The sequence below is a fragment of the Trichosurus vulpecula genome, chromosome 8 (assembly GCF_011100635.1).
Source record: "Trichosurus vulpecula isolate mTriVul1 chromosome 8, mTriVul1.pri, whole genome shotgun sequence".
In the NCBI taxonomy this organism is placed as follows: Eukaryota; Metazoa; Chordata; class Mammalia; order Diprotodontia; family Phalangeridae; genus Trichosurus; species Trichosurus vulpecula.
The window spans coordinates 196563137-196591007 of record NC_050580.1 but is presented as its reverse complement, the minus strand read 5'-3'; the positions used below and the strand labels follow the sequence as shown (position 1 = coordinate 196591007).

Below are 27871 nucleotides of genomic sequence, written 5' to 3'. Positions count from 1 at the left end.
TTGTTGAGGCAGTGGGTATTTATCTCACACTCATCTCTAGTTCAGTATGTGGTGGTAAACTACCTTCAAGGGGGCATTTTTAGTACTGTGCTCCACTCTGGGCATGAATATTTTTTCAGAATGGGGATAGGGATAGCCAGTCATGATTTTTGATTCTTAACATCTTTCCCAGATGAATTGACTCCCTCTTTCTTCAGGGGGACTTTAGTGTACCAGATGTGCCCAAGTCCATGGCATGGTGTAAAAATTCCATTTGCGTGGGTTTCAAGAGAGACTACTATCTAATAAGGGTAAGTCCTCAACTTGACACAGCAGAACACAATTGGAGCAGTGTGTTGTATTTGCAAAGATCCTACTGTGTACATAGGCAGGGGGGAGAGAGTTCCACATAGTAAATGCAACTCTGCAGCACAGTTAAATTCAACAAGTACTTATTAATCATCAGCTCTGTACAAATCTCTTTTGCAGGTGCTGGGGGAACAAGTTTAGATGAGACATCGTCCTTTCCTTCATTGGATTTAGACTAACTTTCAGTTGTAGTGGGATATGATGCAAACACAAATGCTTTGTTAACATTTTTTCTTGTAGCTAAGTGCGTTAGAGAAGTGTAAAAGTGCATTGTGAAGTCCAGGAGTAATGTCATTAGCAAAGAGCATCAGGGAAGACCACATGGATAAGTTTGCTCTAATTTGCCCTGGGCTTTAAAGGCTAGGTGAGAATTCAGGCACAGAGGTCATGAGAGGCCATTCTAAGCATTATGAACAGAATGAACAAAAATAGGGTGATAGGAGGTGTATGTATTAGGACTCAGAATGTATTAGGGTGGTTCGGGGGTGGTCCACTTTGGCTATACTATAGAGCAGAGGTTCTTAACCTAGGTTCTATGAACTTGCTTTTTAAAATATTTTGACAATTGTATTTTCAATATAGTTGGTTACTTTTGTATCTATGCATTTTGGTTTATGCATTTCAAAGCATTATTCTAAGAAGGGAACTGTAGGCTTCACCAGACTCACAAAGGAATCCATGACACACAAAAAATTAAAACCTCTGCTCTAGAGTCCATGGGAGGGGAGTAATAGGAGATAAGGCAAGGGTGGGAGTAGAAAGGAGGACTGTGAACCAGGTTCTGAGCTTCTTGAGAAAGGACAGAGAATAATCTGGGGGCCACAGGATCTGGAGAAGGTGGTATCTCATCTGTAAAATGAGGAAATTGGGTAACAATTGTAAAGTGCTTAGGACAGTGCCTGGCATAGAGTAAGTGCTGTGTAAATGTTAGCCACTAGTATTATCTTAGGTCCCTTCTGTGGTAGTATGAAAGAGCGAACCTAAGCAGAGGAGGAGTTGTTCAGTGATGGTCGTAGAGGAGGGCCTAGACGCAGTGTTAAGGAAGAAGAAGCATGCCTCCTCCTTCTCCTCCTCCTCCTTCCCCTTCCCTGGTGGCAGAGTGTGGGGAATGGGGAGGAGATTTTGAGAAAAGAAGGTACATCCAGTCATAGAGAGCAGTCAGGGATGTAGCTCCTCTGGAAAGTTTCCATGATTGCAAGGAGAGACAGTCTATTAATGGGAATACAGTTTGTTAAAAATAGAGGGATTCCAGAGGGCACAAAGGAAAGGGAGCATAATGGAATAGAGATATCCGTCTGTGGGTGTGGGAAAATGAAGAGCTGTCAGCAGGGAAGGGAGCTTTTGCCTAGGCAGCCTGCAGCCTCAAATCCCAGGGATCCTGAGGAACTGTGGGCAATAGCTTGTTGTGTTCTTTCATGTAGCAATGGTAATGTTGCTTTGATTATCATTTCCTGAATGAAGGGCAGAAGGAGGTCTGGGTGGGAGGGGTGTGGAGTATATGCATGGATGGTCACAGGCTGAATGGCACAATTCCTGCTTTCGCTAGGCCCTGGTCAGGGCCTGTATCACATGAGTGTCTAGTCTGGGACCTCACTGATTATAAAGGGTGAAGCTGTGGTTGATTAACATCAACAGCTCTACCCCATGGTCTGTTCAGAAATACTTCTTGGCTTACCCCAATGTTCCTTCATGTCCAGGAATGCAGATAATTGAGAGTTGACTCTATTTTTTTTCCCCCATTTAATTAACTAATAATTTTTTCTTTTTTTTTTATTTCGTATTTTTTTTCCCCAGTTACATGTAAAACAATTTTTAACATTTGTTTTTAAAGCTCTTGAGTTCCAAATTCTCTCCCTTCCTCCCTCCTCATCCCACCTCATTGAGAAGGCAGTCAATTCAGTGTAGGTTATACATGTGCATTGACTCTATTTTTAAAAAGACCACTGGTGTATGACACTCAAAATTGCAACTTAAATTTCTCCTCCTTCACACCCCCTCCACTCAAACATAGAACTTGAGACTTGCTCTTCACAGATTTGACTACATGTATTATGTGAACTTAGCACTTATTTAGCTTATGTATAGGTTTGATGTATATAGTGTGTTATTGGCCCTCATTAGACTGTGAGCTGGAAAGCAGAGACTGTTTTCTTTTTTGTTTTTTGCCTTTCTTTGTATTCACAATGCTTAGCACAGTGCCTGGCACACTAGTAGGCAATTAAGAAATGCTTATGGACTTGAATCATATTGGGACTCCCATCTTCCTGCTACCATGGATCCAATTCCTGAGTTTGCGGCCCAGGGGCTCAATGTTTTGAAGCCCTAACTCATAAGAGGACATATATATTTTAAAAGTATGAATATGGGTTGATAATTCTTTTTCTCTATCAAAAAAGTTAATACTCTCTTGTTAGAGAAGAGGAAGAATGATCCTTCTATATGGTATTTAGGTTCTAAAGCAGTATTGAGAATTTCTAGTTCTTAGGTTGTCTGTTTTTGAGCAAGAGTGCTCTAGCTAACAGGGTCACTTTTGGGGTACTGAACTTCTTGTTTTATTTTTGTTAGGTGGATGGAAAAGGGTCCACCAAAGAGCTCTTTCCAACAGGGAAACAACTGGAGCCCTTGGTGGCACCTCTGGCGGATGGAAAAGTAGCTGTTGGTCAGGATGATCTCACTGTGGTACTGGATGAGGAGGGCAACTGTACGCAGAAGTGTGCCCTGAATTGGACAGATATACCAATTTCCATGGGTGAGAACCAGCAGTAGCTGCTCCTTTCCCACACCCTTCTCTTTCCCTCCTGTTGTCATCTTGACTCTCTAATGAATGTATTCTGAATCACCAGCTTCAGATGTGTATGGTGTGGTTTTTATCACCCACCACATTTCCCTGATTACAAGCAATTCAGTGTTTTAGAGTCATTAAAAACTGAGTATTCCAGTCTTTGTTAGAAGCTGTATTTTTCCAAAATAGAAGAATTTGCAAAGTGCAGTCCAAATGACCATATTAGACAAGTATGTATAGTTGTCACTGTCTTCACGAACCCTGTGTTGTTTCCCTTTTTCTTGCCTTTGCTCATGCTCTTTCTCCTTCCTCCAGTAGTCTTCCTTGGCCAGTGAGTAAGAGCAAACTACATACACACATTCAAATATATCCCCCCTTTGCATATACATCCATCCATAAATGTCTATTTAAATTTTGCTGATGCCTTTTGTCTTTTATACTACAACCATCTCCCAGTTCCTGCCCTCCCTCCCTGTTGAATCCTCCACTTTAACAAAGAAACATTTAAGCATAACTGAACACAACAGCTGCATCTGCCAGTTTGCAGCATTCTGCTGATGTAGTTGCCTACCTCTTACTAAGAATCGGAGTGGGGGGGCAGCAGGGCAGTATGTTTCAGGTTTAGATTCTGTAATTGATCTTGGTTTGGCTGCCTTTTCGTTTTTTTGCTTACATTACAGTCACAGTGTATTTTGCATTTGTTTATGCAATTGCAGTCATGTATATTGTTCTTCTGATCTTGCTTATTTTACTCTATCAGATTATACAAGCCAGGTAACATTTTTAGAAAGTCATTTATCGATATTTCCAGTTCTTTGTCCTTCATCTCCTTGTTAATGGGTTTTATTGTGTTTGCAACCAGAGGTTTGGAAATTAAATAGGCTACTTATTCATGAAATAGTAAATGCCACTCAGGTAATGAGTTTGGGTCCTCTAGACTGTTAAAAAACACTCATAGATCTTCATAGATGTCTGTTAATGGAAAATTTTCTTTTCTTTTCCTGCTTCTGGCCTAGTCTGTCAGACCTGGTGGTATCATCAGACGTATGACCATCATTGTATGTGATTCATTTTCAGTAAGAAGCATTAGAATTTATGGAGCTTATGACTATTTGCAAGAAATTGAGAAGTATGTCTGTTTCTTGGGGAGAGACAAAGCTTTGTTACGGGCAACAACCAGAAAAATGCTACAAGGCTGTGTATAGCCAAGGACTAGATTAGGTAGTCTGAAATTCAGTCAAGGGAAAGATAAATGTGAATAGACAGTCAAAAAAGGTTTTTGGGAGGTGAGACTTAAGGTGGACTCTGTTCTTGGCAGTGGGGATATAAAGACAAAAATGGACAGCTCACGTCTTCAGGTTTACATTCTAATAGGAAAGACTACACATGTAGGGGAGTGGTAGCCTGACAAAGGGAGTTTGTGCCCCAAGGAGACAAAAAATGATGAGCTGATCCAGAAGGGTAGTCTGTTGTCGCCCTTTTCAGAAGCAGATATACAGTATTAATTTGATTACTTTTCCTAGAGCAAGTGATGTAAAGAGGGACTGCGTTATGTTTAGAGTATTGGCAAGATTTTCCAGGATGTTTGGGATGGATGAAGGGGAGAAATGGTCTGGGACCACCTAGATATTTTATCTTCAGACGAGACTACTCTTAGCCACTGGCCAGGGAAAGGTATCCTAGGCAGGAGATAGAATATGAGCAAAAGCAAGAAAATGGGAAGCAACACAGGGTTCATGAATACAGCGAATTCCTTATATTGGCCTAGCCAGAACAGAAGGTTTGTATTGGGGTTGTTATTATTGTGAAGTCATTTTCAGTTGTGTCTGACTCTTTGTGACCCCATATGGGGTTTTCTTGGCAAAGATACTAGAGTGGTTTGCCATTTCCTTTTCCAGCTCATTTTACAGATGAGGATACTGAGGCAAAAAGGATTAAGTGACTTGCCTAGAATCCCACAGTTAGTAACTATTTGAGGCTGGGTTTGAACTTCCAGACTCCAGGCCTAGTGCCCCATCTACTGCACCAAAGCCAGACAGGTTAAATAGATCTACTTCATGGAGAGCCTTGAAGGATAGAGGCAGGCATGTTTTTAAACAGCTTGAGGAGAGAAATGTCTTGTAGGAACGCTCTGAAATTCTCTAATATAGTTTGAACAGTTCCGGAGACCAAATAACATCAAAGCCTCCTTTACCAATCATGATATCTTCAGGTAAGAACCTAGTGAAGCCATGCTGCTGTGGCTGATGGGGGTAGTGACAAGAACATTGGATTTGGAGTGGCAAGGCTTGGCAAGAAAGAGATGACCTAGTGACCAAACAAACCTTTACAAGAAAAAACCCTTCTTAAAAACAGTGTCGATTAAGGTCTGTGCTGTTTATTTTGTTCTGGGTGAGATTCTTATGTTGAACAGTACTATGGGGCTGTGCTCTGTGGTTTGCTCCCCTTGGCCTCCGTAAGTAACCCCAGGTTAAAGGAAGTAGTCCTTGTTCTCTTCCTGACCCCACCCCCATTGGTTTTGAGAGGTCACCTGCCACTCATGCTGATCTCACCAAGTTCTTCTTGCTTATCTCTTCAGCAGCCAGTAGAAAAGAGAAGTGAGTGATACTTCTGAGGGCAGGTGTTCTGTTAGTTATTTGAGTGGAAATAGCTAGGATTGGGTGAGGTCACTGCCTGTAAATCCATCTATCTTTGTCCTTTCCCTGAGCTGGACAGCAATCAAAGAGTAGCAGTCAGCCAGAATCCTGCTTGAGTGAAGTGTTTATCCCAGATGATGGCCATGCACGAAAAGCCCCTCCCTTCCCCCCCTTTCTTCAAACCAGAACAGTTTCTCATGTGAGGTCCTGTTGCCCCTCCATAGAGCACCAGCCTCCATATATCATTGCGGTGTTGCCTCGGTATGTCGAGATCCGGACATTTGAGCCCCGGCTGCTGGTGCAGAGCATTGAGTTACAGAGACCCCGGTTCATTACCTCAGGAGGGTGAGGACTTGCCACTTACTTTATCCTCCAGAGCTTTCACAGCACTTAAAGGCCGTGTCATTCAGCCTTTGCTTTTCTCTTCATGGCTTTTGCTCCTGCCTCCAGTTCGGACATCGTCTACGTGGCCAGCAATCATTTCGTCTGGCGGCTCATCCCTGTTTCTATAGCGACCCAAATCCAGCAGCTTCTCCAGGACAAGCAGTTTGAACTGGCCCTGCAGCTGGCGGTAAATTTCCTTTCTCTTCCTGAATTCCTTAGTTTTCCTGAGAGCAAGTAACTAGGAAGTCAAAGCATGTTTTTCTTGGTTGGCACACACATTCATAAACTCACAGATCCAGAGATGGAAGGGATGGTCAAAGTCATCAAGTCCACCCCCCTCCTTTTGCAGATGAAGAAACTGAGGCCTGGAGAAGTGAAGGGACTTTCCCAAGGTCACACAGGTTATAGGTGGTGGAGCTGGAATGCAAACCTGGGTCTTCTGATTCCAAATACATCACACCGTGCATTTTTTGCTGCCATAAGTATAGGCCTCTGGATGGGTTAGAAGACTTTGATTCCAGCCCTCACTTGGATGTCAATTGCTTGTGGGATTGGAAATCTCTGAGTTTTGGGGTCCTCAGTTTTTTCATATGTGAAATGGGGATAATAGTACCTCATTATATAGCTGTGAGAATAAAATAAGAAAGTGCTTTGAAAAACGTAAATACATACCTATATAAGGTGATTCAGTTCAGCAAACTTGTTGAGTGACTACCGTAGGCAAGATGCCTTCTGGGAATGAAGAGATGGCTGTGACACAGACCAGTCTTTCAAGTAGTTTGTAGTTTAATGGGGTAAAAGATATGGTTACAAATAACAGTAATAGAAGGCAGAATGTGATAGATGCAAATAAGAGGTCTAGGCAGTATGCTGTGATAGATGTGGATGGAGAGATCACCTTCAGTTTGGGAGTGGGAATGAGGAATCATCTGGAAGATGTCACATTCCATTTGGGTCTTAAAGGTCTGGTGCGGCTTCAGCAGAGATGGAGGAGAAGTTCATTTTAGGTATTAGGGCATTACTGATATAAGCAAAGACACAGAAACAGGGGAAGATGAAGAGATGAGGGTCCCAGGATAGTGACATATGGAACTGGAACTCAGAGTATGTGAAAGGTCTATAAGACATAAGAGGGAAGACTGGAATGATACGTCACAGCTGGGTTATTAGGTTCCAGGATTAGGAACTCGCGAAGGTAGTAACCTCATCACCATTGATAGTGGTAATAGTAGTATATGGTTCTAGCACTGCTCAACTAAAAGCAACTCGAGGTGTCAAGTCACCTTGCCCTGTGGTGTTAGTATATCTGCAGAGTGTTTGCCTATGAGGAGTCATGGAATGTTAGAGATCATTTAGTGCTGAGGTCCTGAGAGTGTGACTTGTCCACAGTCACACAGCTACTTTAAAGAGCTGGGACTAAGATCAGGCCTCCTGACTTATAGGCTGGTGCCCTGTTCACTAAACTAGTCATTGCAAAGTGTGATCCAAGGACTGCTGGGGATCCTTGAGACCCTTTCAGTGGATTTGTGAAGTCAAAACTATGTTTATAATTATACTAAGATGCTATTTGTCTATTGAAATATTCCTTCTTTGTCCAACTACAGTTCTGCATTTTAGTTATATATTTCAGCCAAATTGAGTGTAGAAGCACATGAGAATCTACCTGTTTTCTATGAAGCCACACATTAAAAAAAGACATTAAAATATGGAAAACATTGCCAGTCTTACTATTTTTTGTTGTTTTGGAAAGTAGTTATTTTTCGTAAAATGTTATTTATGTTAACATATCATGGGTTTATTATTTTTAAAATAAATATTTTGAAATGATTAGTTTTAATGTCATAAAAATATTGATAGATACAACCCATATAAACAAAAGTTTTTTGTTTTCAGTAATTTATTTAAGACTATAAAGACCAAAAGCAACTCTTTTAGCATACAACTATCAGAAATTCCTGATGTCTGATGAAAAATTCCTCTTTGTGTAGTTTGTCTCTTCTGGTTTTAGTGGTGATAAGAACAGTTGATTTTTAAGTACCGTAAAATAGCCCATGACATTACTGAAGACTCTTAATGCCTCCATTTTTTTGCTGTTTCTAAGGGAGACTCTGTTATGTGCCTAACACTATATAAGATGTTTTAGATATGGAGCTTCATTCTAGCTGGAAAGACAAAACTCAAATATCAAATAATTTCATATCACTTTAGTATTAAATTCTGGTATTGATTTAAAGTGCAATTGAGAGTCTAGAAAAGGAAGAAGTGAGGGCAAGCTTGAATAGTAGGAGAAGATTTCATGACATATATATGGCTCTTGGGCTGCTCCTCAAAGGATGGATAGCTAGAAAGAGAGAGCATTTTAGGTAGAGCCAGAAGCATCAGCAAAGGCATAGGTAGTGGGGTATTGCCAAGGACAGCAGCCAGACTTGAAATAGAAGGCCCAGGGTAGTGGGATATAAGGTTGGATGGATAGGTGGGACCAGATTATGGAATTCTTTGACAGCCAGACCAGATGCTCATTTGAGTTGATGAGGACCTGTTCTAGGATGGTAGCAGAAGGAATAGAGATCTTGGAATGAAGAAATTACAGGATTTGGCGACAGATTAGATTTAAGGGGTAAGAGAAAGGGAAGAGTCAAAGATGACTGTGAGCCAGGTTTCTCGGTTGGGTCTGACCAAAATAGGATAGTTGGGAAAGGGAGCCAGTTTGGGGTAGAAGATAAATTCGGTTTTTTATATATTGACTTGCTCCTTTACAGAAGGCAAATGCAGTCAACATGTATTATGTCCCTGCTGTGTGCTGAGCATTATGTTAGGTGTTGGGGGAAAGCTGGAGCTGAGATAAAGTATGTCAAGTCTGGTAGGGGGATAATATGCAGACACATATAGCTATAATACATGATTTTAAAAACAAAATATTTTGTGAAGTCTTAACAGTAAAGTTGTCATCAACTGAGGGGATCAGAGGATTGAAGGAAATGGAGTTTGATTTGGGCTTTAAGAAGAAATGGGAGTTCATTCAGGGAATAGGAGGTGGGAGGGCATTTCAGGCATAGGAATCAGCCTGGGCAAAAGCCTAGAAGCTTATGAGCATTAGGATGTCTTCAGGAGGGTTGTTAGCTGGAGGATAGAGTGCATGGTGGAGACACCAGGTCGGTGGTGTTAGAGACAAAAATGGTCAAGGGAGAAGAAAGAACAAGGTATTATGCGCTGGAGAAAGATGAGTTTGGTTACATTTGAAGGGCCTGTGGGGGCTTCCAGGGGGGGATATTCCCTAAGCAGCTGGAGGTATAGGGCTGGAGCTCAGAAGGAAGGTTGGGCCCTGAAATGGAGATGTGGGAAATCAGCTGCATAGAAATGGCCGTGGAAGTGGAAGTCCTGAGCCTGAGTGACATTGCTGGGAGGAAGGGTAGAGAAAGGACCTGCCATACACACCCTCTTCTAGGACATCCACAGTAAGTGACTGGGAAAAGGATGAGGAGCCATTGAAGGAAATGGAAGAGTGCTTAGAGAATCAGGAGGAGAACCAGGAGAGTGTTCTCTGTGTCTCTCTGTCTATCTCTCTGTCTCTGTCTCTTTGTCTCTCTCCCTCTGTCTCTTTCTGTCTCTCTCTCTGGGGGATTTCCATGTTTCATTAGAAGTAGAAGACTGGAGTATAGTCTGGGCCAAAGGTGTGGATTTGAGAGCCATTAACATAGAGGTAGTAACTGAAGACCTGTCAGTGGATGAACTGACCAGTACAGGGAGAATGAAAGAAAAATGCAGAAGGCCAAAGATACATCCTTAGGGAAGAATCTGCAATTAAGAGTGGAAAGAGAAACCAACTAAGAGGCCAGGATGGTCAGAGGCTAGTTAAGTCTCATATATACTGAGAGGCCAGGTGGTGTTGTGAATAGAGTGCAAGCTTTGGAGACAGGAAGGCCTGTTCTAATCCTGTCTCAGACACCTTCTAGCTATGTGACCTTCATTAAGTCACTCTTTGGGCCTCCGTTTCCTTATCTGTACAGTGAGGGAGTTGAATTCAGTGACCTTCCAAGATCTCTTCTAGTTTTAAAACTGTGACCCTATGGAAGGAGTTTGAAGAATAGGAATGGAAAAAAAGGGCCATTGGATTTGGCAAGAAGGAAGTCAAGCAAAGCTTCATTTGAATGATGGAGATAGAATGCTGATTGCAGTGTGAAGTGGAGACTGAGATTATTAAACACATGTCAGTAGTTCATCAGTGAAAGGAAGGAGGGGTACTGATGAAAGAATGAAGAAGAGCAAGGGAGCTAGGTTTTTGGAGATGAGAGATGAGAGCATGTTTCAAGGTCTAGGGAAGGAGCCTATAGGGGAAAGGAAGCATGGAGAGTTGTGGTAATGGGGTCCTGGAGGAGGAGGAGAGGAAGGAGGAGGAGGAAAGCAGGGATGGGATCCAGGCTGGAGAGTGAGATGTTAGTCTTAGGAGGACAGAAACCTCTTTCTCTAAGACTAGAGGAGAAGATGAAAGGATAGCTGTATTTCATCTGTTGAGGTGAGAACAGAAAGGAATTCGTGCTGGAAGCCAAATCAGTGGGTTTCTCAGTTCCATTTTCTCGATCTCCCGGGCACAGTGGCCTACCTGGACACAAGGAAACTTAAAATATTTGGCTCCTTACTAAGTTTATTTTTCATTACTGTTCTATTATCCAGGAAATTTCCTTGTCTGGTTGTGTTTTTGATTGTTTTTTAAATGAGACCAAGAACATCAAGCCCTATTTTTGCTTTCTTCCTGTTAGGAAATGAAAGATGATTCTGACAGTGAGAAGCGACAGCAGATCCATCACATTAAGAACCTGTTTGCTTTTAACCTCTTCTGTCAGAAGCGTTTTGATGAGTCCATGCAAGTCTTTGCAAAACTTGGCACAGGTGAGGAGTGGATGTGGGCTAGGATTAGTGGGGTGGGAGAGCAGGATTTGGCCCCTGTGGTAAGGATAAAGAAACTTTACAAGAACTGATCCTGCTACCTAGCAAGATCCTGTAGATGGCAGTATTTCTTTATTTACAGTTTAGACTCATTTTATATGGCCAGATATTGTTGATGCTAGCAGCTCCCATGAATTCAGCTGTCATCTTGATGCAAATGATTCTCAGATTAATTTGTCCAGCCCTAACCTCTCTCCTGACCTCCAGTCTTACATTCCCCTGCCTATTGGACATTTTGAACTGAACATTGTATGGACATCTTAAAATCAACATTTCCAAAACATCCCCTCTTCCTAACTTTCCTGTTATGGTGGAGAGTATTGTCATCTTCCCCGTCACACAGGCCTGTGACCTAGGTGAGACCCTTCACCCCTCATTCTTTTTCACTCCCTCCTCCATCCAACTATTTGCCACATCCTGTTATTTCTATCTTCATAACCCCACTTTTATATACTCCCTTCTTCCCTCTGACACACCCTAGTCCAGACCCTTATCACCTCTTGCCTGGACTCTTCCAATATCCTGCTGTTTGGCCTCCTTGCCTTAAGTCTTTCCCCGTTCCAGTCCATCCACTCAATTGTCAAATTGATCCTAAAGCAGAGGACTAGGCTAGAGTAACTTAGAGATTTGGGTCTAGCCATAATGGAAGGCTTATGGCTTCAGGCAAACGCCTCATCAGTTGGGAAGATTCAAGGAGTTCCAGAGGGCTCTCACAGTCTAAACCCCATCAGAAAGAGCACTGGGCTCAAAGATTCAGAAGGATCTGGGTTCAAGTCCTACCTCTGACACTTAGTAGCTGTGTGACTCTGGGCAGTTCACTTAATTGCAGTTTCGTTTAACTCATTTGTAACATGGGGATAATAACAGTCGCTCTGCCAACATCACAGACTGTTATGAGAAGAGCACATTGTGAAGCATGAAGGTGCTTTCTAAATCTAGGTGGTTATTTGTAGGACTATTGCCTTTATAAAAACTGTCAATAGTCCAACTTGAGTGGGACATTTTGTATAGTGGATCTCTGGGCATTTGGCATCTTTGAGGGTATTAAGGAGAATTAATTTCCTGCTTTTCAAGTGTTAGGCCTGGAGTCTGGCTTTGCCTCATGGTTACATGGTGTCTTGGCATTTTTGGATAACTGTTGCATAAGCAAAACTGACATGGAGCCCATAAAAGAAGCAAAAGATGTGCGTGCTGCATTTGGGATAGCAGAGCAGGGGAAGATCCCTTTCCCATATCTGTCTTGGAGTTCCCTAGGGGGATCCCTCATTTAAGTGTAGGTCATTGGATATGAGGGCCCTGGAGCTAGGTAGCACAGTGCATAGAGTGCTGGACTTGGAGTCAGGCGTGTTCTCCAAACTTGCCCATCACCTAAGTAGCTGTGTGATCCTGGCCAAGTGACTTAACATTTTGAGCCTCAGTTTCCTCATCTGTAAAACTAGGATAATAACAGCACCTGCTACCTCAGAGGATAGTCACGTGAATCAAATCAGATAGTGTGTATGATATGCTCTGCAGAGCTTAAAGAACTGTATACCTGTGAGCTACTGTAACTGGTTTTATTATGGTTATTATTTTCTCTTGGAAAATTCCATGATCTGATCAGTTATCATCTATGTTAAATGTTAGCTCAGGCTTGAGCAATGTTAGATTGTGAGAACGTGGGCCAGAATAGGGTAGTACGTAATCACTGTGATTTTACATATTTCATATTGACATATCCATGGGTAAGCTGTTAAACTGTAAACCCCTTGAAGGCAGAGACTGCTTGATTTTTGTCTTTACATCCCCATGACTTCATAAAGCTTGTTGTGGAAGGAAATTTTTATGAAAGTGGAAAGCCCAGCACTATTAAAAGTTAATGTATGAACTCTTCCCAATACCATCTTCCCATCCCTTCCCTGTTCAACCCCCAACAGTGTGAAGAAAGCCAAAGGTATTCTCAGAGTGCTTTGCCTCTGATGAAATCATTTATCTCATGGACAGCCCAATAGTAAACATTCTTAGGTCTTTCTATTCTTCCTGTCAACACCCTTCCTTATGTTCATTCCTTTCCTTCCCCTTTGTATATTTTATGTGTTGAAGTTAAATTGCACCTAATATGTGGTTTAGTACCTCATAGGCTGAAGCTTATTAATTGTTATAGTTTTGTTCCCTCCTACACACATCTCTCTGATTCAGATTTAAGATTATGACTGTAATTATTTGATTACTAGTGTTGCTGGGGTTCATTATTATTTAGTAGAACATAAGAACAAAGTAAGACTGCTCTCTTATTCATAAATTATTTGCTGTCCGTAAGTCGATAGGTAATGTGTTCCTTGTTCTAAGGATTTTCTTTTAATATCTCTTTTTATATCTAGGTCATATATCTATTTTGACCTTATCTTGGTAAATAGTGTAAGATATTGGTCTATGCCCAATTTCTACCAGCCTGCTTTCCAGTTTTTCCAACAATTTTTACCAAATAATGAATTCTTATCCCCAAAACTTAAGTCTTTAGAATTGTTAAATACAAGGTTACTATATTTACTTGCTGCTTTAAATTGTACGTCAACTCTGTTCCACTGATCTACCTTTCTATTTCTTAGCCAGTACCAGATAGTTTTGATAATTACTGCCTTATTATATAATTTAAGATCTGGTACCGCTAAACTTCCTTGCTTTACATTTTTTTTATTAGTTCCTTTGATATTCTTGACATTTTATTCTTCCAAATGAGTTTTATTAGTTTTTTCTAATTCAGTAAATTTTTTTTTGGTATTTTAATTGGGATGGCATTGAATATATAAATTAGTTTAGGTAAGATTGTCATGTTTATTATATTGGCCCTGCCTACTCATGAATAATTATTAACAATTAAGACTGTTCCATCATGTCAAAGTACCACTTTGGGCAAGCTGGTAACCACAAGGTCTTGGTACTGCGTCAAGAATGTTGTATTGGAAGTCAGTAACTTGAGTCTGAATCCCACCTCAGCTGTGGTACTTGGCAAGTTACCTTTCTTTGTCTAGACTCACTTTCTACACCTTTAAAATGAAGAAGTTGGATTAGATGGCCTCCGAGGTCCCTTCCATCTGTAAAACTGTGATCCTGTAAGATAAGGCCTGAGATTAAACACTGTCATAGGATCTGGGTGGCGAAAGGCTTGGCTTCTTACTTTGATATTTGAAAGGCTAATAAATTTGATTTTAAATGAGATCATTCAATAGAATGACCTTGGTCCTAGCCATGCATCTAAATGAATAAAGATTATCTGCTATCTCTGCCATCTTGTTCGTGTTATAGCATGGAGTAGCTGAAGCTTTTTCGTTCATTTTAGCTGAGGGACTGTTTACAGGTTGGTGAATGCGACCTCCTTACTCAGTCTCTTTATGGTTATTCTTTGTTTTTGACTGAATAACCGGACAGACACACGTTATGCTACTGCAAAGATAGTTCAGACTAAGGCTTTGAAGTTGCCAAGAAAGAATTGCTTGACTTTTGTCTTTCATTCAGCTGGATGAGACAATCTTGTGCAAGAAAAAACCATCTAGGCCCCTTCCCATAGAAGTCATGTTTGTCTTCCATGTAGATCCTACCCATGTGATGGGTTTGTACCCTGATCTGCTGCCCACTGAGTACAGAAAGCAGCTGCAGTATCCCAACCCACTGCCAGTGCTCTCTGGGGCTGAACTAGAGAAGGCTCATTTGGCTCTAATTGACTACCTGACTCAGGTAAGTAGGGGCTGGGGATGCTTCCTGGGAATTCTGCGTTGCACTGATTTAGATGATGGGTAAGACTGCAGACAGGGATGTTGCAGAGGCCTCAGATGTCCCACAGCTTTCCTGGTCTATTTCTTCATAAGCCCTTATGCCTAAGAATTTCATTTGTGAACCAGAGTGAAAACTGGTCCCCCCTGTATATGACTTTCAGCTTCACTAGGTCTACATCATAGTAATCTTTGTCCGCCCTTGGAGAGTAGGTGTGTAATTTCCAAAGGAATCTTAAAGTACCATTTTACCCCACGTATCCATGCCATTGTTTATTCCAAGTGGCCCCACTCAGAAGTATGAATGCCTCTGAGGATCATTCATTTTTTTCTACAAAATTTCCGTAAGCCTCAGTTTCTAAGCTTTTTTTTTTTTCAGAGTAAGCACTTGGAGGCATTTCTAGAACATTTGCTGTGCTGTCTACTCTCCACCCTGCTTCTGGGGAAATGGGTATAAGGCAGGTCTACCTCTGCAATGTACATTAGACACACCCTTGGCATTAGGTTGCAGGGATGTGCCCATCTTGTGAGCTAAAGGCTGGGGTGCTGCTTGAGCAGTGGCAAACCCTCTGAGCACACCCTGTGTGCCCTGCCTGGCATAAGCTCCAAGGGAAAGGGGGCTTTCTGCCTCTAGACATAAAGAGAAAACTTTAGGCTGTCAGTTCCAGGGCTTATTGTCCCGTGTACTGGCATTAGGATTGAGCATATTGCCTGAGAAAGTGCTCCAGTTTAGAGATCTAAGGCACATGCAGAGGAATCTCCCCAGTTCCAGTGGGATGTAGCTGGGTTGCACCAAGTTTTCCAGCAGAAATTTCAACAGTGGCAACTTGGTAAACATTTATATTGAATTCTCAAACTCCTGTGTTAAGGTAGAACAGAGGTTAGTTACTTAGGGGGTACATGATCCCAAAGGTGTGGGTGTACTCTTGCACCCAGTGCAGACCACAAGCCCTCTAACCCTTTTGGTTCTGTGAGGTTCTTGTAAATCTCTTAAAAAGGGTCCATCTCTGGAGGTGGCCTTGTGCTTTTACTATCTCAGGGGTATGAGTATAATAGAGACATTGGAGTATAGTGGCTGAAGAGGTGGCCTTGGGATTAGGAAAACCTGGGCTCATGTCCTGCCTCTGACACATCCTGGCTGTGTGACCCCAGGCGTGTCACTTCATGTCCTCCCCTTCCCCCCAGGACCCCAGGCAACTTTCTAAAATTTGAACAGATCTTCAGCTTGGCATGAAAACATGTGTCCGATTTAGGGATCTAAGGAACATGCAGAATCATCTCCCCAGTTCCACTGGGATGTAGCTGGATTTAGTGGGATCTCCGCATTTCCAGTCGGATATAGCTGAGTTGCACCAAGTTGCCTCTGGAGGAAATTACCAGCCTGGGCCCCATTTGTCTTCTGGGTGATAGTGTTTGTACTCTCATGTACTGTCCACTCTAAGTTTCAGAGAAGGTGATGGTCTGCCTTGGCTGAGAGAGGTGTCTTTGGCTGGCGTTCTCTGCATCCATGAGGTTACAAGTTCAGTCTACACCCCCTCTACCCCTCAGCCTTCCTGTGGGGCTTAGGCTCTCTAGCTGCTCTCTCTCATTTCTTACCATGTGACCAGTATCCATAGTCATGCATGTCCTTCATGGTATATTCTGCGCCACACCTTGGGTACAAATTATCGTTGGTCATTGGCTCCATTCAGCTTGTTCCCTCCATGCATCTCTCCATTGCCTTTCGGATTACTAGGATTGTGAGCTCCATGGTGTTAGAAGGGATTCGGGTGGCAGCAAAGCAATTTTTTTAACCATTGAGAAAGTGTCTCAGGATTCCCAGATCCCACCTCGCCCAGTCTCTGTGCTAATGGCAGGTGGCCATGTAAGTCTGAGAAGAACTTCAGTGTGGTGGGTTTCCCTGCTGGCCAAGGGTAGGATTGGGGGATATTTGGTTCTGGTTTTCTATGCTTCATTTGTTGCTTTCTTAGAAAAGAAACCAACTGGTGAAGAAGCTCAATGACTCCGACCATCAGTCAAGCACCTCTCCCCTCATGGAAGGCACCCCCACGATCAAGTCCAAGAAGAAACTCCTTCAGATCATAGACACCACCCTGCTTAAGTGCTATCTCCAGGTGAGTGGCCAGCCCCTTAACTGGCAGGGAAGCCATCTGGCACCTGGTGCTAATGAGGCAAAATCATCCTGGACAGAGAGGTGGAACTTGTTCTAGTGTTTGTCATGCTTCTGATGATCCAGGAGTTTGGTAGATAAGATAAGCTTTCTGTCTGTGGCCCTAAAGAAAACTTGGTTTTTTCTAGCTCGTGAAAGTAGCTCATGAAGAACAAATTTTTTTTTTCCTGAGAGTTAAAACTAGAGGCTTTAGTAAATGAAGAAAAAGGTACTTATTAAGTGTTTACTGTTTGAAAAACCTTTTCTCTCCTTTGGGGTACCTTGTTGTCTCAGTGAGGCTGGCTTATGGCCCCTTGGAGGGGGACAGATGGTGGGAATGGCTGGCCCCTTCTCCATAGCGATCATCCCCTTGAATGATGGCTTTGGGGGCTAGGATGGAAATAGGGCCAATGGTTGGGAGGATGTTGCTGTTCCTGGGCCTCTTCAGCTTATCTGCTTGTCAGTGGCAGTTGGTCAATAGTTGGTATCATTGGTTGGTAAGAATGGCTGGCTCCTTGTAAACAAGGGTTGCTCCCCCGGATGGTGGCAACAGAAGCTGGGCTAGAAGGAGGGCTGTGGTCTGGGAGGCAGTGCTGTCCCAAGAGCTGTTGGACTCACCTACCTGTTAGCAGCAGTTGATCAGTGGTTAGTGTTGGTTGTGGCAAGAATGGTGGGTCCATTCTCCCCTCAGTGGTGGCTTTGGGGGCCAGGCCAGAAGCAAGACTGGTGGTTTTGGGGTGGGGACCACTAGTATTCTCAGGGCTTGTGGGCTTAGGGTCCTGGGCATTTATTTCCATTATGGTCAGAGGGCAGGTGGTAGCAGTGACTTGCCTGGCACACACCGCCTTCATTCCCTTCCTCAGGGCATTTTGCTGCTTCAGCTATGTGGGTTTCCTTATCTTGATAAGACAGCATTAGGCCTTTGCCCCTAAGGCTGATGTTCTCTGGATCTTGAACTTTGTCACAAGCTTTTTTCTGTTTGTGCAGTACTCCAGTATAAGTGCAATACTTCATGGGCCTAGGGAGCAGGGAAGGTCATCAGAGAGAAAATCTTTTTTTTTTTTCTTTTGGAGGGAGGAAGGCTGGGGTTAAGTGGCTTGCCCAAGGTCACACAGCTAGTCAAGTGTCTGAGGCCGGATTTGAACTCAGGTCCTCCTGACTCTAGGGCCGGTGCTCTACTCACTGTGCTTCCTAGTTGCCCCCAGAGAAAATCTGACTCTAAATTGCACTCCTTCTATAGACAAACGTGGCCCTGGTGGCTCCATTGCTGCGTCTGGAGAACAACCATTGCCACATTGAAGAAAGTGAGCATGTATTGAAGAAGGCTCATAAGTACAGTGAGCTGATCATCCTTTATGAGAAGAAGGGGCTTCATGAGAAAGGTGATGCCAACAGATTCTCAGTATTTGTCTACCAGGGTCTGTTGGGGCACCATGGGTTAAATGGGTGTGGGTGCAATAAGTAGCCTAGTGTCAAAGGAGTGGGACTGGCTCATAATGGCATTTTGGGGGTTTCTAACAAGCTTTGCAGGTGCTGGTGGACCAGTCTAAGAAAGCCAACTCCCCCCTGAAAGGCCATGAGAGGACAGTGCAGTATCTTCAGCATCTGGGTAAGCATCCCCTTTGGGGCAGCAAGACTCAGGAGGGGAACAAGGGGTCGTCTTGTTGAAAGGTACCTCGTTTTAGTCAGTCTTTGACTCTTGGCAGTCTCGTTTCTCTTCTCTGGGAGCACTTGACTTGTGGCCTCTGGTGGGATGGTGCTGGTGTCTGCTCTCTTCTGGGACTTGGAGCTGGTGCACCAGCTGTATGCAGGGAGCTGGCATTACTTTTTAGCTTTCAGACCAGGGCACAGCTAGCATTTTGGCACATCTGGGCTATGGTACCCCAGCTTCTTGTGAGATTTTGTGTTTCTTATTCTAGGCACAGAGAACTTGCATTTGGTGTTCTCCTACTCTATCTGGGTGCTGAGAGACTTCCCAGAAGATGGGCTGAAAGTAAGTCTCCTTAATTCCATCTCATTTTATCTGGACTCTCTTGTCATGTTCTGTTCCTGTAACAGAACTGTCACCATCATCTATCCTTAATTATGTTGTGTATTTTGTAGGTACTTATATGTACGCACTTACGTGTGTACGGGCAAGAGAGTGTGGGCTCCTCGAGGGCAGGGACTGTTTTTGTCCCTGCATCCCCAGCACAAGGCACAGTGCCTGACATGTAATAAGTGTTTAGTAAATGCTTGTTGGTTAATTGGTTGGTTGATTGACATGGGAGTCATAAAAGGGTCTAAGCTTCTGTTAAAGCTTGGGTGAGGGGAAAAGTTTGTGACGCTCCTTCATAAAGCTTACTCATATTTCTTGGGGTTATCTCTGGCAGAAAGCTGTGTTCTTCTTTGCTTGTTTGCCTTGTGGGAGGGCCTTGAGCTTTAAATTAAGAAAGATGGTTATCAGAAGTGTTTATTTTTTATTATTTAACTTAGGCTTTGTGTGGATTAGGTTATAGCTCTCAAATTATGCTTTTTTTTTGTTTTTTTAGTCATTAATTTTTTTGTAGTATTTTATTTTTTCCATTTACATGTAAAGATAGTTTTCAGCATCCACTTTTATAAGATTTTGAGTTCCAAATGTTTTTCTTCCTCCCTCTCCTCTCCCAGACAGTGTGCAATCTGATATGGGCTATACGTGTACAGTACTATTAGACATATTTCCACATTAGTCATGTTGTGAAGGAAGAATCAGAACAAAAGGGAAAAAAAAACATGATTGTATTTCCCTCCATTCTGTTTCTCCCGTCCTGCCATTTATTCTATTCTCTTTCTCCTTTCATCTTGTCCCTACTCTAAAGTGTTCTGCTTCTGACCACCCCCTCCCCCAATCTGCCCTCCCTTCTAGCCCCTCCATTTCTCTTAATCCCTTTCCCCTCTTACTTACCTGTAGGGTAAGATAGATTTCTATACCCAATTGTGTGTCTATGTTATTCGCTCTTTGAGCCAGTTCTGATGAGAGTAAGGTTCACTCACTCCCCTTTATCTCCCCCCCCTCTTTCCCTCTACTGTAAAAGCCTTTTCTTGCCTCTTTTCTGTGAGATAATGGTGGGGTTAATTTTAAACTCCTGTATTCCATCAACAGATTATTCTTTTGGTCCTCCATTTGGTATTGTGGTAGGTCCTCAGGTGGTTTAATTCATTGTATAGAGCAGTTAAGAACAACAGCACACGTGGTATAGTGGAAGGAAGGTCATCAGGGCTGCCTGGGAGTCACGATTTGGGCTTCAGCTCCTGGTTCTGTTACACCAACTGTGTGACATTGGGTAACTGTCTGGGTCTCAGTTTTCTCCATTGTAAAAATGAGGGTGTTGAGGTTGATGACTTCTAAGCTGGCAGGCTGGCTCTCATCTCCTACCTACCTACATTCTGTGATTCCTCCACCTTCCTTCATGCTTGACATCTTCCTGAGCTCTCAGCTTGGGGTTTTCAGCAGTGGTTCTTCTGATAAAAACATATTTTGTTCTGACAGATATTTACTGAAGACCTCCCTGAGGTAGAGGCTCTACCGCGGGACCGTGTGCTGAACTTCTTAATAGAAAACTTTAAGGGCCTGGCTATTCCTTATTTGGTAAGAAGTGGATTTTTTCTAGTCCATGTAGTAAAGTTCACCACTAGCCATCCTGGAACATAGATGTTCAGGTCATGGGGCATGTGAGATAGACGCCTGTGTCCTTTAAGAATGGGTAGACACCTTCTGATTGAGAAGTGGTGGACTCAGAGTGAAGCCTGAGGCATGTTATTTTTGGACATGGCCACTGGGGGAATTTGTTTTGCTTGATGGTGCATGTTTATAGCAGGGGCTTTGTTTTTCTTGCTTTATCAGTGATTGGGAGTGAATTGTTGAAATGAGAAGGGGGAGAGAAGGTAGATCTTTGTGAGAATAAAATTGAATTTAAAAAAAGAATGGGTAGAATTGTAAGGTGAGGAATTTACTTCAGTATCCTTTGAAAGAGACACTCTGGCGAAACCATATTTGGTGCCCAGAGTAGATGTTTTGGCAGCATTTTATGACACTTCATACATTTATGGCAAGCCCTGATTGATAAAAGAGAAAGACTGAATGGAAATTCCAGAGCTATATTGGTTCAGCTTGATTCAGTAATGATCATAGGAGAACCAAATAGATTTTAAGTATCTAAAAGAAAATACCTCGGACAGGATGGGATTGTTGGGATTAACTAGGTCAATTCATGGGTTAAAATTTAAAAGGATTGGTTCTTAGGAAAATCATTCCTGAAACTCAAAAGAATTAAAAGTTATAACAGTTTTAACTGTAAAAGTTATAAAAGAGCTGCTACTTATATTTGTAGCTTGATTAAGCTTTACGGGGGTAAGACTTTGCAGGGGTGTCTGAGCTAAATTATCTGTTTAGGGGCAGCTAGGTGGCACAGTGGGTATAGTGCCAGGCCTGGAGTCAGGACGATTTCTCTTTCTGAGTTCAGATTTGGCCTCAGACATTTACTAGCTGTGTGACCCTGGGAAAGTCACTTAATCCTCACTTTTCTCATCTGTAAAATGAGCCAGAGGAGGAAATGGCAAACCTCTCCAGTATCTTTGCCAAGAAAACCCCAAATTGAGGTCCTGAAGAGTTGAACACTACTGAAATAGAAGATATAGGCTAAACCTGTTTTTTCATCCTAGGAACACATCATCCATACTTGGGAAGAGACAGGTTCTGAGTTCCACAACTGCCTTATCCAGCTGTACTGTGAGAAGGTCCAAGGACTGATGAAAGAATACCTCAGTTCCTTCCCTACAGGTACAGATGACCATAAAAACCTAACTGTCCCATGGGCTTGGAGAGAGCACAGAATTTGTTAATGTGGAGCATGGGGTGGTGGCATCCAACAGAAAACCTTACATTTGAGCTTTGTAAAAGCAAATCTTTGTGTGGGAAGAAAACTTGTAGAGGAGTCAGGGTGCCTAAGTTGCTGGATGTCAGAGTTAGGAACTGCAGGTTGGCCTGGATAAATTGCTCCCTATCTCTGAGAGCCACCCCCAGGGAGATGGTGAAGTCCTAGAGCCAGCCTACAGAAGATGCAGTGTTGGGAAGAAAGCAGTCTTGTTGCCAGGCCTCTCACCTGGTAAGCAAGATGTGCTGCTGGCTTGTACTTCCGTGGTACACACAGACTGGTATTTAAGTAGTTCATTCTGAGTGTTCGTTTTATCCTCTGGATTATGATGTTGCCCCTTGCGCATCATCTCTTGCACTGAGCCTGATTTTCCCATAGATAAAACTCCAGTCCCTGCTGGCGATGAAGAGGGGGAGCTGGGAGAATACCGGCGGAAGCTCCTCATGTTCCTGGAGATCTCTAGCTGCTATGATCCAAGTCAGCTCATCTGTGACTTCCCTTTTGATGGTAAGTATCTAACTGGAGGCCACAACCTACTGCAGTTTTCAGGAAGGCACAGATTCATATTTGTTCACAGAGCACCTTCATTTCTATTGTTTCATGTTGATCCTCATAACAACCCTTTGAGGAAGCTTTTCTTGTGTAATCAGTATTGTTAACCCTGCATCGCATAACTAATTTAAACAATAATTAAGTAGTAGTCTCATCTAATTCATTTAGTTAGCAAATATGTATTCAAACCTAGCTGTTTTAGCTACCATCCTACCATACCACCCTGCCTCTCTCTTCTTTCTAACATGAGCTCCCTTTTCTTTTCAATTCTATACCTCAGATCCCCTCAACACTATCCTTCATTCTCTCTTCCTTTGCCTTAGTGTCTTAGGAAAAAAAGAAAAATAAAAAAGGGAGTCTTTGCCAAGGCAAACCCTTTTACGGTACTTGTGCCCTTTGATCGCATTCCCTCTTGTCTCCTCTGGAAATTTGTCTCTCTGTGCTCTTTTTCTTTCTAATCTTCAGTTTTTCTTTATCCGCTGGCTCTTTCTCTGCTGCCTGCAAATATGCCCAGATTACCACCCCCTCCACACACCTTTTCTAAAAACAGCCTGACTCTGCCATCTCCTCAAACTATAATCCTTTATTTCTCTTCCATTTCTTAGCCAAATTCCTAGAAAAAGTCATCTATACTCATTACCTCCATTTCCTCACCCTCTTACTGACTTCTCAGCCTTTAGCATCTGGTTTCTCAGATGCTCAACTGAAACTGTTCTCACAAATGTTACCAACAATCTCTTAATTACCAAATCTAGTCTTCAGTCCTTATCCCTGACCTCTCTGCAGCTTCTGAGATGGGTACTCCCTCCTCCTGGACACGGTCTTCCTCCTCTTACCTGTCTGAATACTCTCTTTTGCTGGGCCATCTTATATATCCTCCCCAATGATGTGGCTGTATTCCAGAACTCTCTCATGTCTTCTCTTCTCTCCCCAATTTCACCATTTCCTGTTTCACTGATCGTCTCTATGCTGATGCCTTCCAGATGTATGTATCCAGTTCTAGTCCTGCATGGCCAGCTATTAGCAGGACGCTTCTGCCTCAGTGTCCAGTAGGCATCTCCAATAGGTACCTACAACTCAGATGGTCTAAAACATGCTTTTTCTTCCCCAAACCTCCCCATTCCTAATTTCCCTGAGGTTAGGATGAACACCACCATTATTTTCAGTCACTGAGGTTACAACCTTGGAGTCATTGTCTGCTCTTCACTATGTCTCCCCTAGTGTTCAGTCAGTTTCCAAGTTTTGTCAGTTTTGCCTCTACAAAATCTGCTGTATCCATCCCCATTTTTATTTGCTAATGCATGTGGTCCTCACTCTATTTCAGGCCCTTATCCCCTCTCACCTAGATTAGCCTCCTCATCGGACTCCCTGCTTCCCTTCTGTACCACTCCAAACCCTGCTCCACATTGAAACCTTTAAAGGATAAGTATTACCTTGCCTGCTTAGTGGGCAGCTAGGTGGCGCAGTGGATAGAGTGCTGGGCCTGGAGTCAGAAAGACCTGAGTTCAAATCCAGCCGCAGATACTTACTAGCTGTGTGATCTGGGCAAATCACTTAACCCTGTTTGCCTCGGTTTCTTTATCTGTAAAGTGAGCTGGAGAAGGAAATGGCAAACCACTCCAGTATCTTTGCCAAGTAAACCCCAGATGGGGTCTTGAAGAATCAGACATGACAACAGCCACCACCACCACTGCTACTCAGTAAGCTCCAGTGACTGTTAACTTCAGGATAAAATAAAAACCCCTTTGCTTTTCATTTAAAGCCCTTCACAATTTGACTGTGTCCTGACTTTTTGAGCCAGTGTCTTGCTGCTATCCCTGACACATTCTCTGTTCCAACCCTGCTTGCTGTTTCCTGTATGTGACATTGTCTCCCACCTCCATGCCTTTGACCAGTGAGAGAGGAGAATGCTTTCCTTTCTCACCTGTGTCCCCTGGAATCATACCCAGCTCCTTTCTCGGCTCATCTCAGGTGCCACTTCCAGCATGAGGCCTTTTCCATCTCTCCTGTTGTTAATACCCCTTCTCACTCTGCCCTTCCAAATTACTTTGTTTTTATTTTGTACCTAAAATGTAAGTACCTCGAAGGCAGGGAATGTTTTGTTTTGTCTTTGTACCCCCAGTGTTTGGTCACATAGTAGGTCCCTAATAAATGCTTGTTGAATCGAGTTGAAATGAAACTCTCACCAGTGTGGTGAAGAAAACATAACAATCCATTTGTTTGGGGATCTGTGCTCCAATTTCTTCCCTATGGAGTAACTGCGTTGTGTCTGAGAGTGTTCCCTTCCCTCGTGCTCACGCCTTTACCACCAGCCAAGTCTGAACTGGTTTCATTGCATGTGTTTGTAGCCAAGCTTATTCTTTTCTAATTCAATAGAACCATCAGAAGCTCAGTGATTGATGCAATTTCCTGGAAAAAGCTGTGAATTGTCTTTACTGGGGTATAGGTCAGTCCTGTGATTTCAAATGTTTTGGTTGTTTCTAGTTATTAACTCCTTGGGGGGAAAACCTTAATAGTAGAAATAATCTCTTCTCTTATTCTAGTTCCAGGCTTTGCCATTCCTCTTGCAGTTTAGTTTCTTTGAGCTAACTTGCAGTCATGGTTAATTTTTTAAAAAATTTTCTTGTAGGTCTCCTGGAGGAAAGAGCTCTCCTTTTGGGGCGAATGGGGAAACACGAACAAGCTCTCTTCATTTATGTCCACATTCTGAAGGATACAAGGATGGCTGAAGAGTAAGTGGCCTCTCTGATCCTAATTCCGCTTTCTGTAAATTTCTAGATTTGGGTGTATGCTATGTTTAGAATCGAAAGAGCCCAAAAGGATACCTGGAAGCATCACAGGAACACCAACTGCCTACCTCGACTACCCAGTAGAGTGAAAATTGTCTGTTATAATGGCCTCCAATTCTAATAAGATCTCTAATAGATCATAAAGCTGTTTCATGAATGGAAATGACCGTCATCCGTTTAACTTTGTCTGGCCTCATCCTGTTTCTGACTCGCCGTGTTTCACTTCTAGGTACTGCCATAAACACTATGACCGAAACAAAGATGGCAACAAAGATGTGAGTAGTGACCCCGCCCCTGGCTGGCTTGGTTATTGAATGTGGTCACATATGTCTGACTGCTCGCAGCCTGCCTAGCCCTCTTCAAGTTGGTTGTAGGTTACTCTGATTGTAATGAACTGCTAAGATACTGTGGGTCAATGTGTTTGTGCGATTTGATTTGAGATACCAGTGAATGATTCCTAACCAGGAATGGCTAAAAGTGAATCTCTTGTCTGCCACCATCTTTCTTTATATCCCTGGCAATTAGCACAATGTTAGCACATGGTAGGTGCTTAATAAATGTTTGCTTACTTGATTTATCCTACTTCCTCTGGTGCTCTAGATTTAGGTATATGCTTTTTTTTTTTTTAGAATCAGGATCGTAGAATTTTAGAGCTGAAGATAATCTTTAGAGATCATCTAATCTAATCCTTTTTCATTGTATTGGTGAAAAAAAGAGCCAAAGAGGTTAAATGGCATATGCCAAAGGTCATCCAGTTACAGTAGCAAAATGAGAGCCTGGGTCTCCTAACTCCCAGGCAGTTGCTCTTTTCAGCTTTGTGTTTTGTTACAGTGATGTTTTACAATCCAATTTTACAACTGGTACCAGTCCATTGTACTGAGTCACCTTTGGGGCCTGGCTCTCACCTGCCAGGCATTAGCATAGATGGGGCCTCAGCTTTCAAGCCCCAGCTTAAAGGAAAAACCTTTACTGAGTTACACTTGGTTTTTCCCATCTCTTTTTCCTGGGGAGAAAAGCAAACTTAGGTTTTTCATTATTTTTATTGCCAACTTAACTTCATATACATTTTAAAAAACATTTTTATTTAAAGTTTTGATCTCCGAATTCTATCCCTTCCTCCCTCTCCCCCTTCCCTGAGACACAGTAAATAATCAGATATAGGTTATACATGTGCAGTTATGTAAACCATTTCCATATTAGTGATTTGGGCATGTACATTTTAAAGAGATAAAAATTAATGACTTTTAAGACACTAGCTGTGTGATCCGGGGCAAGAAAATCCCTTAAACTCTTGTACCTTAGTTTCTTCATCTCTAAGGTGAGGCGGTTGGATTCCATCACTTCTAAGGTCCCTCCCAACTCTAATTCTATGATGCTGTGATCCTGAATGCTAGGTGACAGCCGCTGTCTCTAGACTTCCCTCAGTATAAAACTGAGCTGTTCACCATCCCCTCTGTTTCAGCTGGTGTTTTGGGATTCTCTGAAGGTTATTAGTACTGGTATCAGTTGAGTGGTATATTTTGACTAAATTTATGTGAAACAGGTGTATCTGTCCCTGCTTCGGATGTATCTATCCCCACCTAGTGTTCACTGCTTGGGGCCAATCAAGATGGAGCTGCTGGAGCCCCAAGCTAATCTCCAGGCTGCCCTGCAGGTTCTGGAATTACACCACAGCAAGCTGGACACCACCAAGGTCAGGCTCTCCTCTCTCTCTCTCCCTGTCCGCCTCTCCCCCTCTCTCCCTATCCCCCCTCTCCCTTCCCCCCTTTGTCTCTCTTCTCCTCTCTGACTCCCCCTCTCCCTCTTTCTCTCTCACTGTCTCTCTCTTGTCAGTTTACCCTCTTTGAATTGAGGGGAAGGAATGCATAGCATTAGGGTTGGACTGAGGAACAAAGTTCAGCTATTTGAAAAGGTTTCTGCTTCCTTCACTCTTCTGCCTGGCTCACCATCCCTCCTTTGTGTTCCTCTGCCCTCAGGCCATCAACCTTCTTCCAGCCAACACTCAGATCAATGAGATCCGCATCTTTCTGGAAAAGGTCCTGGAGGAAAATGCACAAAAGAAACGTTTCAATCAAGTCCTCAAAAACCTTCTTCAGGCTGAGTTCCTAAGGGTACAGAACACCAGAGCTCTTCTTTATTCTCTGCCTCAGTCTGTGTCCTGATCTCTTTCTGTGAACTGCTGTGAGAGAGCCTTCAGCCTTGTGCTTTACACATAGGTCATATCCAGAGATGAGTGTGACCTTTAGTTCCCAGCTCTCTTAGTGAAAGAAGTTGGTGAAAACTGGGGTGGGGAGAGGGAGGGAGCAGAGACTCAGTAAGTGTCCCTTTTTGCCTTCCTTTCTGGTGGGGATAGCTGCGTGGAGTCCAAACAGTGTTGGGTTTTGGTCATGTCCCTCCAGGTCCAGGAGGAGCGCATTTTCCACCAGCAAGTGAAGTGTATCATCACAGAAGAGAAGTTGTGCATGGTGTGTAAGAAGAAGATAGGGAACAGGTGAGCCCCTCAGACAGGCCTGGCCTGGCCTGAGCCTCTTTAGATTCTTGCCTAACAGCGGCAGCCTTGCTCCGCACCCAGACAGACCTTGGACTGGGTGGGGGCCTGGGGCACAGTGGCTTCCATGAGCCGTGTTCAGGGAAGCAACAAGC

The 27871-nt window shown here is 43.0% G+C and overlaps 1 protein-coding gene across 1 annotated transcript in view; it reads left to right on the top strand.

Moving 5' to 3' along the window:
- The window catches only part of VPS39 (VPS39 subunit of HOPS complex), a 51455-nt gene that overhangs the window by 19559 nt on the left and 4025 nt on the right, over nt 1–27871 (top strand). Inside the window, exons 7-24 of the mRNA XM_036735452.1 lie at nt 198–290; nt 2914–3097; nt 5991–6111; nt 6217–6337; nt 10908–11037; nt 14666–14808; nt 16814–16957; nt 18233–18374; nt 18515–18601; nt 18912–18985; nt 20504–20602; nt 21676–21793; nt 22266–22394; nt 25069–25171; nt 25458–25503; nt 26772–26921; nt 27205–27339; nt 27628–27719. Coding sequence (XP_036591347.1) covers nt 198–290; nt 2914–3097; nt 5991–6111; nt 6217–6337; nt 10908–11037; nt 14666–14808; nt 16814–16957; nt 18233–18374; nt 18515–18601; nt 18912–18985; nt 20504–20602; nt 21676–21793; nt 22266–22394; nt 25069–25171; nt 25458–25503; nt 26772–26921; nt 27205–27339; nt 27628–27719 — 2111 coding nt within the window. The remainder of the gene's footprint in view (nt 1–197; nt 291–2913; nt 3098–5990; nt 6112–6216; nt 6338–10907; nt 11038–14665; nt 14809–16813; nt 16958–18232; nt 18375–18514; nt 18602–18911; nt 18986–20503; nt 20603–21675; nt 21794–22265; nt 22395–25068; nt 25172–25457; nt 25504–26771; nt 26922–27204; nt 27340–27627; nt 27720–27871) is intronic.